The sequence below is a fragment of the Cyprinus carpio genome, chromosome B1 (genome assembly GCF_018340385.1).
Source record: "Cyprinus carpio isolate SPL01 chromosome B1, ASM1834038v1, whole genome shotgun sequence".
In the NCBI taxonomy this organism is placed as follows: domain Eukaryota; kingdom Metazoa; phylum Chordata; class Actinopteri; order Cypriniformes; family Cyprinidae; genus Cyprinus; species Cyprinus carpio.
In genome coordinates, this window is record NC_056597.1 from 27,447,344 (window position 1) to 27,459,403 (window position 12,060).

A 12,060-nucleotide genomic window follows, 5' to 3' on the forward strand; every position below is an offset into this window, starting at 1 on the left:
AAAAAATAAATAAATAAATAAATAAAATAAAATAAAAATAAAAAAATTATACTGACTCCAAGCTTTTGAATGGTGTAGTAGTGTATAATGTTACAAAAGCTTATTTCAGATAAAATGCTGATCTTGGATTATTTCTATTCATCAAAAAATTCAGACAAAAAATTCAGGAAAAATAAAATAAAAAATACTCAGCGTTTTAAATATTGATAATCAGCCAATCAATCATATTTTCATGATTTCTGAAGATCATGTGACACTGAAGACTGGAGTACTGATGCTGAAAATACAGCTGCGCATCACAGAAATAAATTACAGTTTAACAGATATTCACATAGAAAACAGCTGTTTAAAATAGTAAAAATATTCAAAAATGTTATAACTTTTTTTTTGTCCTTGGATCAAATAAAATGCAATGCTTTGGTGAGCAGAGAAAATCATTCTTAAAACAACAAACAAACAATCACCACAAACCAACAAACTTCAGCAATCTTACTGTTCAAAAAAGTTTGACTGTTACTGTGGGCTGATTAGAAAAACAAAATGTGCGTCAGCCGGTATACAGAGTATAAGAAAAGTGATCTGAGTTGCTGCGTAATGAATCCTTGCCTAAAGATACGCATTATTAAAAACTTAATTGATCACCCCAAACTTTTGAATGTATATGTATTCACCGTTTCTCAACAAAAAATATGACTGTTTTCAACGTTGATTAATAATCTCAGAAATGTTTGTGAGCAGCAAATCAGAAATATTAGAATTGATTCTGAAGATACATGTGACAATTAAGACTTGAGTATGATGCTGAAAATACAGATTTGATCACAGGAATAAATGTACATTTCTAATCGAGATTCACATTCAGAAAACGGTAAAGGGTGTAGGTCACCAAAAATGAAAATTCTGTCATTAATTCTCCACCATCATGTCGTTAACAAACCCTAAGCTTTGTTCATCTTCAGAATACAAATAAGTATTTTTGATCAAAAGTGAAGGAGCTCTTGACCCTCTCTGTAGACAGCAATGCAGCTGCAAATGTTCACAGGGTCAGAAACGTAGCAAGGACATCAGTAAAATCGTCCCAGAATGTAATCAAGTAATCAATATAGGATACGTTCAGTAGACAGCGTCGCGAATCCTGAACGTAAACAGGGCTGGTTAACATTCATTATGTTCTCTCCAAAATGGCGCAGAAGACTCAGAGAGAAGAATTCACGAGTTCAAGCTTACATATAATTAGCTAAGTATGATAATGTGGTATTTGCCGTGCTTGCCCGGGGAAGGGATCCGAGCTAGGGAATAGCCGAACTAGAGTACCCCCCTCCCGTTATAATTGTAAAAGGAATCCGAAGTGAGGCGATGGGGTGGAGGAGGGATGTGCTAAACGTCATAAAGGATAGAGGTAAGTCAGCTGTATTTATACTGTGGTTTGATTAACTTGATTGGGCTCACTGGTGTGATTAAGGCTAAGTATCTGATGCTCTCCTCCCGAGCCTTGTTAATTAAAACAGCATTTGTGAATAAATGTTGTTATATGTTTTATTTGCGCCAACAAAAGTATTCGCTTCGTTAAAAAACACGACTGGATGTCACAAGGACATTTTTAACCGATCTCCTTGCTATGTTTCTGATGCATTGATTGTGCGTCAGAGAGCTCTCAGATTTTTATCAACCAAATACCTTAATGTGTTCTACAGATGACAATCTTATGCGTTTGGGACGACATGATGTGAGTAATTAATGAACCAGAATTTTCATTTTTGGGTTGGTGTTGAACTATCACTTAATGTGAACTGTAAAAATATTTTGTGTATGATTTATTTTTGTTTTACAGTTTTTACTGTCTGTTTTTGATCAAATAATTTCTGCCCTTACTGAACTGAGAAGACTTATTTCAAAAACGTATACTATAGGGGGTGCACAAAAGTGGTCCGCAGGTGCGACCACAATAAAAAACCATGTGCTGTTGTAAATAAGTTCAGACCGCTCATTTGTGTACCGACATGGTTGACAGCTGCTGTAAAGCGCTACATTACCATTTTAAAACAACAAACTGTAATGATAAGATAAGATTTCTATTCAAAACCGCTCCCGTTTCAAAGCACAGTGCCCCAAAAACTGTTGGCACGATTAATTTACTGCATGCCTCCTTCACTGGGCAGCGCTTCTATAAAACCTGAAGCACAGAGAGGAGAACCAGGCTGAGAAACTTACAGTACGTGCACCTCTGCTTATAAATATCATTCCAAAGCTGGGGGGTTTTGAGCTAGTAGTGTAAGTCTCAGATATTAGTTTCTTGTTTCTTAAACGGTTGGTGTGAAATCAGTATCACATTTGCTGATATTTTATGAAATTGCCCAGATCATATATGAAAAAACTAGGGACAAGGGGGTATTTTTGCCCCCATATATTGAGATACTCGAACGCAGCATGAGCCAGCCAGTGGCCATTTGAGGATCCCCAGTTGCACACGAACCAAAACTCAGTACATCTTTAGGTTCAGTGTCGATAGTAGAAACACTGGATGATCCGAAAGCTTTCATCGGTTTGATGCTGTTTATGCTACAAAAATGGAAAAAAAAAACTAATGTGCCTGGGGGTACTTGTAACAGTGTTTTCACGTATCCTGAGCGGGATAGGGAATAGCAATTTATTTGGTGGTATTCCATTTACTAAACCCAAAACAAAACAAGAGGAAAAATGTCCAAAGCATTCAACCCCAATTCCAATAAAGACGAAACATTCATTTTCTTGTTGTCATACTTCTCATTTACGCTACAATTCCATCTGCTCAAGCAGAACGTAAATGTCATCTTGAGCTTCAGTAAGGTATCTCTGGCTAAAACTAGCTAACTTTTAAGTTAGTGAGTCCATGCTAACGTACAAGCATATATACTTGTAGCGGACTGTTCTCACGGTCATGTACAAAAACGCACGATCAAAGGTCTATAATTTCCATGCCTCTCCATCTATCCCTCCATGTCATATTAAGTCCCACTTGAATGATGGGTCCTTCTGTGTCCAAAAGTGAATCAAAACATTTTGGGACAAGGGTTTTCGCACTGAAAGCTCTCATTGGAAGACCAGTTGCTTGTCTGATGTGAGCAACAGTAACTAAGGGGGCGGGGGCTTACCGATAGGTCAATTATAATATGAATAAGAGTAAAAGTCTTGACACAGATGGAGGAGATCGGGGAGATTTCAGAGGAAGCTCCGATTCACTTGCAGTCAAACTCGGGGTTATGGGCTTGCATGCAACAGAAATGCCATTTTCCTTGAAGAACTAGAAGTCTGTTTTTTCCACTGCCACCTTTATGTGTTTTCACGAGATTCACTGAAGCTGCAGCACTCTGTTGACTGAAGAAGTAAATGATCAGGAAGGATTATTATGTGGCATTTCCAGCGAACCAGTGTCGTGTTGAACAGGTGTTGAAGATCCTGACCTTTAAACAACCTGCTGCCACAAAACACACACTGAGTACATTCAGAGTAACAAAACTACAGCAGAGACAAGTCTATGTTGGCAGAATATATTTAGCAGCTTCTACAGTTAAAGATAAAATACTTTTGTTTTAAAATAAACACTTAATTATTACACCATTAATAATTAACTTATTTATAATTCAGTACAGTACAAATGTACAAAAATTCCAATATCATTATGGCTCAATTAGCTAGTTATAGATTGAGAGTTGTTGTTTGTTATGTACAGATGGCTTGCTGCTGTGTATAATAAGTTATTGTTAAAATAACATTCTGGTCTGTAAATGCACAGACCAGAATGTAAGCTGGTTAATTAGCTACTTTTCAGTACACCACACTAAGTAGGCCATTTAGTACTGTAAGACTTTATGCAAATTAACACTTGTCCACTCTTGTGGGTTTGCTACTGTTACATTTTAAAAATAGTAAGAAGAGGGTAAAAAACATTAGAATGATGTAAGCAACACAGCTACAACAAATAAAATTGATAATGGGTGTGTTATATATCGTATTATCGTATTGGCAGCAGTGAGGGGCCTCCAGATAAAATTTTGCTTAGGGCCCCTAGGGCCATAAAGACTTGGGCCGGCCCTGCACTGGAGTATGGTATAAATAAGTTCAACTGTGTAACAGTTTCACTGCGATTCATGTTATAATGTTAGAATTAAAGAACAATAAACATAATACATATGCACTTATCTGTACATGCAGTTATTTTTAAGCGGTTGTTGACATCCTATCTAAAACGTGATTTTTATTTTTTTAAATAACCGATTTCGCACAGCATGTAAACGCAATAACCTGCTTTCTATCGGCTTATTGAAGTGCACATGTGTGATATGTGACAGGAACAGGTTAGTGCAGATTTAAGCGCATCTAAACCAAGCAAACGTCTTGCAGTAAAGAAGGAAATAGATATCACAAAAGCAGACTTTTTCATGACTCAGAAAATGAATAAAAAAAGTGTTCTTATCTCGTGCAGCAGAAGTGGAAGTGGTTCAGCCACAATGCTGCATTTATAACTGCATGAGAGGATAATGTATGAGCTGTACGTTTCCCGACGTGTTGCAAGTTGACATGTTGTAAGCTTAATTTAACATCACAACTGACAAATGTATGGAATACTCGGAGTCAGATAACGCAAATTATTATATGTTGACGTCACTACAGGGAAATAACCTGATTTATTAATGAAGTCATGTAAACGCAGCTCACTTGCATTGTCAGGGTACTGATGTGCATGTTAACGGGGAAAACTGGGTTATTTTAATAAGCTGATATTTTAGCTTACTGGTGTGCATGTAAACATGCTTATAATAATGATGTTGTGTGTTTCTAACATCTTTAATTCCAATATTCAATTCAATTCAAGTTTATCTGTATAGTGCTTTTACGATACAAATCATTGCAAAGCAACTTTACAGAAAATTAAGTTTCTACAATATTTAGTAGTAGCTTATCAGTGGTGACTGTCAGTTATGCGCATACCGCAGAAATGTTCAGAAAAATCAATAAAGACGTAAACAAACAGACGATTTACACTATTAACAGCAATTATGCAATCAAACTTATAGCAAAATGTGGTAGTTCTGTATGTTGTCTCTGGGTTAGCATCATCTGAGGTCCTCTGAGGGGTTGGCATCATCTCTTCTCAGGTGTTCTGGATCCAGACTGGAGCTTGTGTAAATCCTAGTTACAAAACAACGAATTAGCGATAGCTGCTGTTCCAGCCAAGTAAAATTAATTAGTTTAACCCAAGCTAAAGAATATTAATGCGCATTTAATCAGTAAATAACTGCAGTCCAAGATTATGAGTTGCATTATTTGAATGCTTGGCCAAAGAGGTGTGTTTTTAATCTAGATTTAAAAAGAGGAAGTGTGTCTGAACCCTGAACATTATCAGGAATGCTATTCCAGAGTTTGGGAGCCAAATGCGAAAAAAGCTTCTACCTCCTTTAGTGGACTTTGCTATCGTAGGTACTATCAAAAGTCCAGCGGTTTGTGACCTTAAGGAGCGTGATGGATTGTAGCGTGGTAGAAGACTAGTTAGGTACGCAGGAGCTAAGCCATTAAGGGCCTTATAAGTAAGTAATAATATTTTGGTAACTGATACGGAACTTAATAGGTAGGCAGTGCAGAGACTGTAGTATTGGGGGTAATATGATCATATTTTCTTGACCTGGTAAGGACTCTAGCCGCTTCATTTTGGACTACCTGTAGCTTGTTTATTGAAGATGCAGGACAACCACCTAGCAATACTGCTCACAAGTCTGTGTTTTTTTTTAAAACAGTAAAACCTGAATCCAGAATAATGGAATAAATTAGATTTTTAAGAAATTGCTTTAAAATAGCATGCATTTATTATGCAGAGTTAGCCGTTGTGTCTTTGTCATGCAACACGTCTTCATGTGTTTCATGTCATCAGGACTGTGAATGAGTGCTACAAACAGGCCACGGGGCTGGTGGTGACCGAAATGACATCGGAAAACTGTGTGAGACCGCAGTGGGGAGTCCAGCGGATCAGCGCTCATGTGAATGATCTCCTCGTCTGCCCTCTGAGGAGATATTTAGAGAGTGTGGACAGTCCGTCCATCCAGTGGTACAAGGTAGAGAATGTTTTGTTTACCCCTATATCTGATGAAGTTTGCCTGAGAGGCTTTAAAGCGATTTTAAAAGTGCAATTTAAAAAAAATAAAGTGCATTTCAAAATGAAACTCCTGATATTGTTTACTCCTCCTTAATGGTTTTCCAAATATATTTTATGATAATTTGTTCTGTTGAACAAAATGCATTTAATCATTTTGGAAACTTTTTTAAATTGCATTAGTTTCCATGACTTCTCCAAGTCTATGAATCACATTATGCCTAGATTTAAGATTAATTTGAATTGCAAATAAAATTGCCATGCATTTGGATGAGAAAGTTTTATATTCATATATGTCAGTCATGCATAAATCGTCAGTCATACAATCCACATTAGTCAGTGGATGAGATCCGCTGATTTAGTAATTAGTTGGTAGTTTGTTTGGTTTTGTCGGTAATGACTCTGCCTTCTAAAAGTGCTAACAACTTGTACAAAAGTTATTGGCACACTTTGTAGACAAAAAAAAAGCCTTTACAAAAAAGAAGACAGAGAGAGAAAGAGCGAAGGGAGGCTGTTGATTGAAGTTAGTTAATGACTGAAATGATTAATAAGTTGTTGCAGGAAGCCAGCAGGTAAATCATCATATAGAATATTTAGCAGTTTATTACACTTTAATTCTTGTAATTAAGTATATTTCCCATTATAATCACTTGTCTTGATACTAGTAATCTATAACATATTTTATTAAAACCAAATTAATAGTAGGCCTATAAATAGTAAAGAAAAATATATATATAAATGTTCTAAATGTGTTGTTTATTAGTATATAATATAGATTTATGCTGTAAAATATTAAATTAAATGTCTAATACTTAGGCCACAGAGGCTGTAATGTTGGACCCAAACAAAACACTCAAGGCAGTACTCCAGGCAATGTTGGTTTATTTAAAAAAAAAAAAAAAAAGGCTTTGCAATCCAAAAATCCAACAAAAGTTCTTCTCAGACAGAGGAATTAATAATATGAGAGATAAATGGAAAAAAAAGCCACAAGGGAAAATAAAAACTCCACGAGGGGAGAAAACAAAACTAGAGCACATAAACAATCAAATAACTAAGAACACCTTACTTGAGGTAGCTTGGAAGGACTTGGAAAAACAAAGCATGCAGCACGCAGCCAAGACTCGAAAAAAACCAAGTGTGGAACAAAGGGATACACACAGCTAAAATACTCTAGGAGAAACAAGGCACAGGTGACCTGGATAATGCCATAGGATAATGCTAACAAGAGTAAACGAGGAAGAATTAAGGCAGAAGGGAACACACAGGGGACCGCTAGAGGCATGGAGACAAACTACAGGAGGCAGAATGCTGACGAGCAATATCTGGCAACAGTGCCAGAACTTAAACTGATAGTAATCAAAAGAGCCCACAGACATGTTATTGCTGACAGTATACCACATACGGAAGGGCAAAAAGATAAAAACACATCATGATATTATCTGTCAGAAACGCATTGAAAATATGATTAAGTAAAATCAAATACAGTAGATCCAAATTGTTAATAGCAAACTATTCCATGATTTTTTTTTGAGCTGTTTCTTTATGTATGACTGACTAATATGCATCACTGTAAGTTTAGTAGTTTGTTAAAATATTGTAGTCCAAATAGATGGAAATGTATATGCAATTGAAATATGTAAATATTAAATTCTGGCTTTGAGTTTGGGGACCTTTATTCTTTAATAAAAATGGTTGATATTTAAGGAACAAATTAACCTGACTTTAATTCAGTTCACTAAAATTCACAAAAATAAAAAAAGGGAAAAATGGTAAAAGCAATAAACCGTAAACATTAATATTTTTCAAACATTGCATAAAAGCAAACATTATTTTTAATCATCTGACTTTCACAAAGTGTAATCATATATATATATATATATATAAAAAAAAAAAAAAAAAATATATATATATATATATATATATATATATATATATATATATATATATATATATATATTATATATTATATATATTATATATTATATTATATTATATTATATTTTTATTTTATTTTTTGTCTTTTTTTGTGTGCTTTCCTGAAGCTTAAACAGTAAATCATGGTTTCGACTGCCAGCAAAATTCACATGAGTAAACTGATAAAAATGTATGCTTTTAATGGAGAGTATGTTTCTTCCAATTATAGTGTCTATGAAAAGCATAAATTCAATGTAAATACTCTCAGAGGGTAGTTGAGAAACCGACATGACAACATACATATAGTTTTATTTTGGATCTGTGCACCTTTACTCATTCATTTTAACCCCTAGATTTAATAGTTGATGTAAACTCTTACTCTGTCTTTGTCTCTACTGTGTCTGCTTTTCTCTCAGAACTGCGAGCTCCTTCAAGAAGATGAGAAATTTGCTTCAAATAAAGATATGCTCTACATACGCAAAGTACATCACGATGACGCCGGATTTTACACCTGCAAATTGACCTTTCGTTTAGCTGGAGTTATACGTGAAATAGCCGAAACTATAGAGTGTGACGTGAAAGGTGAGCATTTACTGCACAATGGAAAGACTGTGTGAACATAAAGACGATTTGCTGAAAATGCATTCACTCTCAGGCCATCCAAGATGTAGATGAGTTTGTTTCTTCATCAGATTTGGAGAAATGTAGCATTGCATCAGTGTCTCAGCAATGGATGCTCTGCAGTGAATGGGTGCCGTCAGAATGAGAGTCCAAACAGCTGATAAAAACACCACCATAATCCACAAGTAATCCACAGCACTCCAGTCCATCAGTTCACATCTGGAGAAGACACATGCTGAAACAAATCCATTAAGATGTTTTAACATGGAAAACATTGCTTCTGGCTAAAGTATGGCTCCATAATCCAAAATAACGCTTCCTCCAGTGAAGAAATCCATCTTATGTTGTCTCTCACATCAAAATCCAGCCACACATAGAGCTGTTTGGGCCTGTAAATGCTGCTTCATCTGTGCAGATTTCTCTCCTGATTCAGACCAGAACACTTTTTCACTGAAGGAAGCTTTTTTATGGATTATGGACTCATATTTTATCAATGGTTTGAAGTTAAAAACATCTAAATGCTGGATTTGTTTCAGCTTGTGTCTTCTCCAGATGTTAACTGATGGTCTGGAGTGGTGTGGAATATCTGTGGATTATTGTGATGTTTTTATCAGCTGTTTGGTCTCTCAAGCAAAATGGTGCTTTTAATTACTAGTATATGATTATTTATAATTAATTTGCTTTTTAAAGCTTTTTTTAATTCTTGCAGATGAGTATTTAATGAAGCCACGAGTGATCGAGCCTGTTAATGAGATCATCAAAGTGGAGAGGGGTGAGCTGCACATTTCATTTATTTATTCTGTATTATCGTTTATTTCTCTCTGGTTTTTAACCTCTCAGTACACATGAAGTTCAAAAACCACATCCTACAGCGGAATGCAACAACTGCAGTTTGCACAGTTGTGGCCAAAATGATTAGAACTCTAGTATTTTCATCAGTTTTAAGTCGGGTATTTCTGTATTTTGCTGTAGTGTGTCACTAGGAAATACCAGTTTACATTTCCAAACATTCATTTTGCCATTAATTTTTTTGCTCTGATCTGATCATCATCCAATCTGTCTGGAATAAAACACAAAGAAGCAGAACAAACTGAGACAGACTCAATCCAGAAGAACTGTGGCAGCGTCTCCAAGATGCTTCACATGACCTATGAGAGTACTACAGACTCACCTGTGTTTGTTTGTTTGTTTGTTCAAGGTTCATCCTTCAGGAAGGACTGCGTCGTCGAAGTTCATGGCAAAGGCATTTTGCTGGTTGAAGTGTTTTGGAAAGTTCTGCTGGAGTCTAAAGCGCAGTTCATCTCCTTAAACACATCACATCGCGTTCATCAGGAACCCATGAAGTGCGTACTGAAGTTTTTTGGGCAGTTTTGGTGCGGACAGTCTTAATTTTAGGTTTGAAGAAATTATGCTTTGTTGTTTGAAACCATATAGAGACTAGACATGTCGTGCATTTATCATGAACCTTTTTTTTTAGAAAATAAAGTTAGAAAATACTAAAAAAAGATAAAGCACCTTTAATTTGTGAAGTATTTACTGGATAATACTAAAATTGCCATTGCCACGTTATTATTATTAATATTATTATTATTATTTTTTTTTTCAAATTAAAGTATAGCTGTATGATGAATGTCATTACTGTGAATTAATTATCCTTTGTTGTCTGAGTCCAAATAGATGAGACTTGCATCTATAAAATTCACACTAAATAGAGAAAATACTCAATAAATTTGAAGTGCTGTTCATTTGCCAAGTACTTCATTCACTGGTTAATACAAAAAAGCCCTTACCACTTGATTATTAAATATGAACAACTATATTATGATATGTCGTCATTGTGATTATAAGATTTGGATTAATTATCCTTGTTCGAAAATATATTGACTAGATGTGTTTTTTATGTGTGTGCGTGTTTTTTGTGTGTGTATATATATATATATATATATATATATATATATATATATATATATATATATATAATAATTTATTGCAGTTTTCAAATGATGCATATATATAATTTATAATATATATTATAAATATAATAAATAGCCAATTGATTTGCATCTATACATTTTCTGCCAAGAAGAAAAAATAAGATGAAGCATCTTTCATTTTTAAAGTATTTCATTAATTGTATAATTTAGTATAGTTATTAATAATTCTACAATTTAATATTAAAAATAAAAACATTTTAATAGATTTTTTTCCCACTTGTGATATATATCCTTGCTGTGATAAGATTTTGTCATGTAGTTTCTTCATGCATGCATTGAAGAGAAAAGGATAAGGCAGACACAAAGCACATGTTTATGGTCTCTGTGTGGGATTTTCCCACAGTTTTGGAAGGTGAACATTTCTGCATATTAGTATGTATGAGTCATATATTTTTCCTTCATTTGAAGTGTAACCCATGTCCTTTCCTCTCGAAGTGAAAGCCGAACGGAGAATGGCTATCGTATTGTGCGCACGCTCTCAGTGTCTGCCGTATCAGAGGAGGATTTCTATTTAAACTTCACCTGTTTGGCATCCAGCAGCCGAGGACATCCGACCGGTCAGATCACACTCGTCCCTGCAGGTGTGCTACTACAACACCTCTATAAATACTACTTCAACATTAGTCAATTACATAAATGAATATGTGCATTTTTATTGGTTTAAAATCCTGCCACCCATAACTTTAGATCAGATATCATTTTGTGGCAGAGCATTTTCACTTTCGGTGTCGACAGCAGATGACTAGTTGTTGGAAACTTGTCCGCTGGTTAACCGAGCAGTGGGTGTTTCTCATGCAGTCAGAGCTGCTGAGATTGTTCAACAAGAGGAAAAAAAATATTGAATATTTTATATTTACAATAATTTAATAAAATTTACATTTTTATTCTTATTTCTAAAATAAGAAATATTACTATTTTAATGTAAAATTAAAAATCAAGTATATATAATAATTTAATTTTACGGTACCACTGTAAAATTACAATACTAATATTTATGCTGTCTAAATTAAATGTTAATGAATAATTTACTACCCTAAATTATTTCAATATTTGATATCACAGACCATCAACAAATCTGCACCTTCGTTATTTTATTTTATTGTGTAGAATTTATTGGGTTGTGTGAAGTTTATGGGTTAACTATCATTTAAATAATGTAAATGATCACTTTAAATTAAAAATTGTTATTATTGAACATTAAATAAATTATTATATCTCATTCACGTTGATCTACATAATAATCTGGGGAACTGATGTGTTAATATATTTATGGATTGATTTAACTATCAATTTTGAATTATTAATTTTTGCAGAAAATTGTAGGACAGCTGTGAATTTTTTTTATCTTTCTGTCTTTATTTTTTATTTTTTCAAATGCTAATGAATAATTGCAGAATAATTGATTTT

The 12,060-nt window shown here is 34.4% G+C and overlaps 1 protein-coding gene across 1 annotated transcript in view; it reads left to right on the forward strand.

Moving 5' to 3' along the window:
- Window positions 1-12,060, forward strand: part of LOC109066880 (interleukin-1 receptor type 1-like) — a 37,703-nt gene that overhangs the window by 20,317 nt on the left and 5,326 nt on the right. The window contains exons 7-12 of the mRNA XM_042715999.1: window positions 1,015-1,093; window positions 5,856-6,086; window positions 8,455-8,620; window positions 9,369-9,431; window positions 9,858-10,002; window positions 11,089-11,234. Coding sequence (XP_042571933.1) covers window positions 1,015-1,093; window positions 5,856-6,086; window positions 8,455-8,620; window positions 9,369-9,431; window positions 9,858-10,002; window positions 11,089-11,234 — 830 coding nt within the window. The remainder of the gene's footprint in view (window positions 1-1,014; window positions 1,094-5,855; window positions 6,087-8,454; window positions 8,621-9,368; window positions 9,432-9,857; window positions 10,003-11,088; window positions 11,235-12,060) is intronic.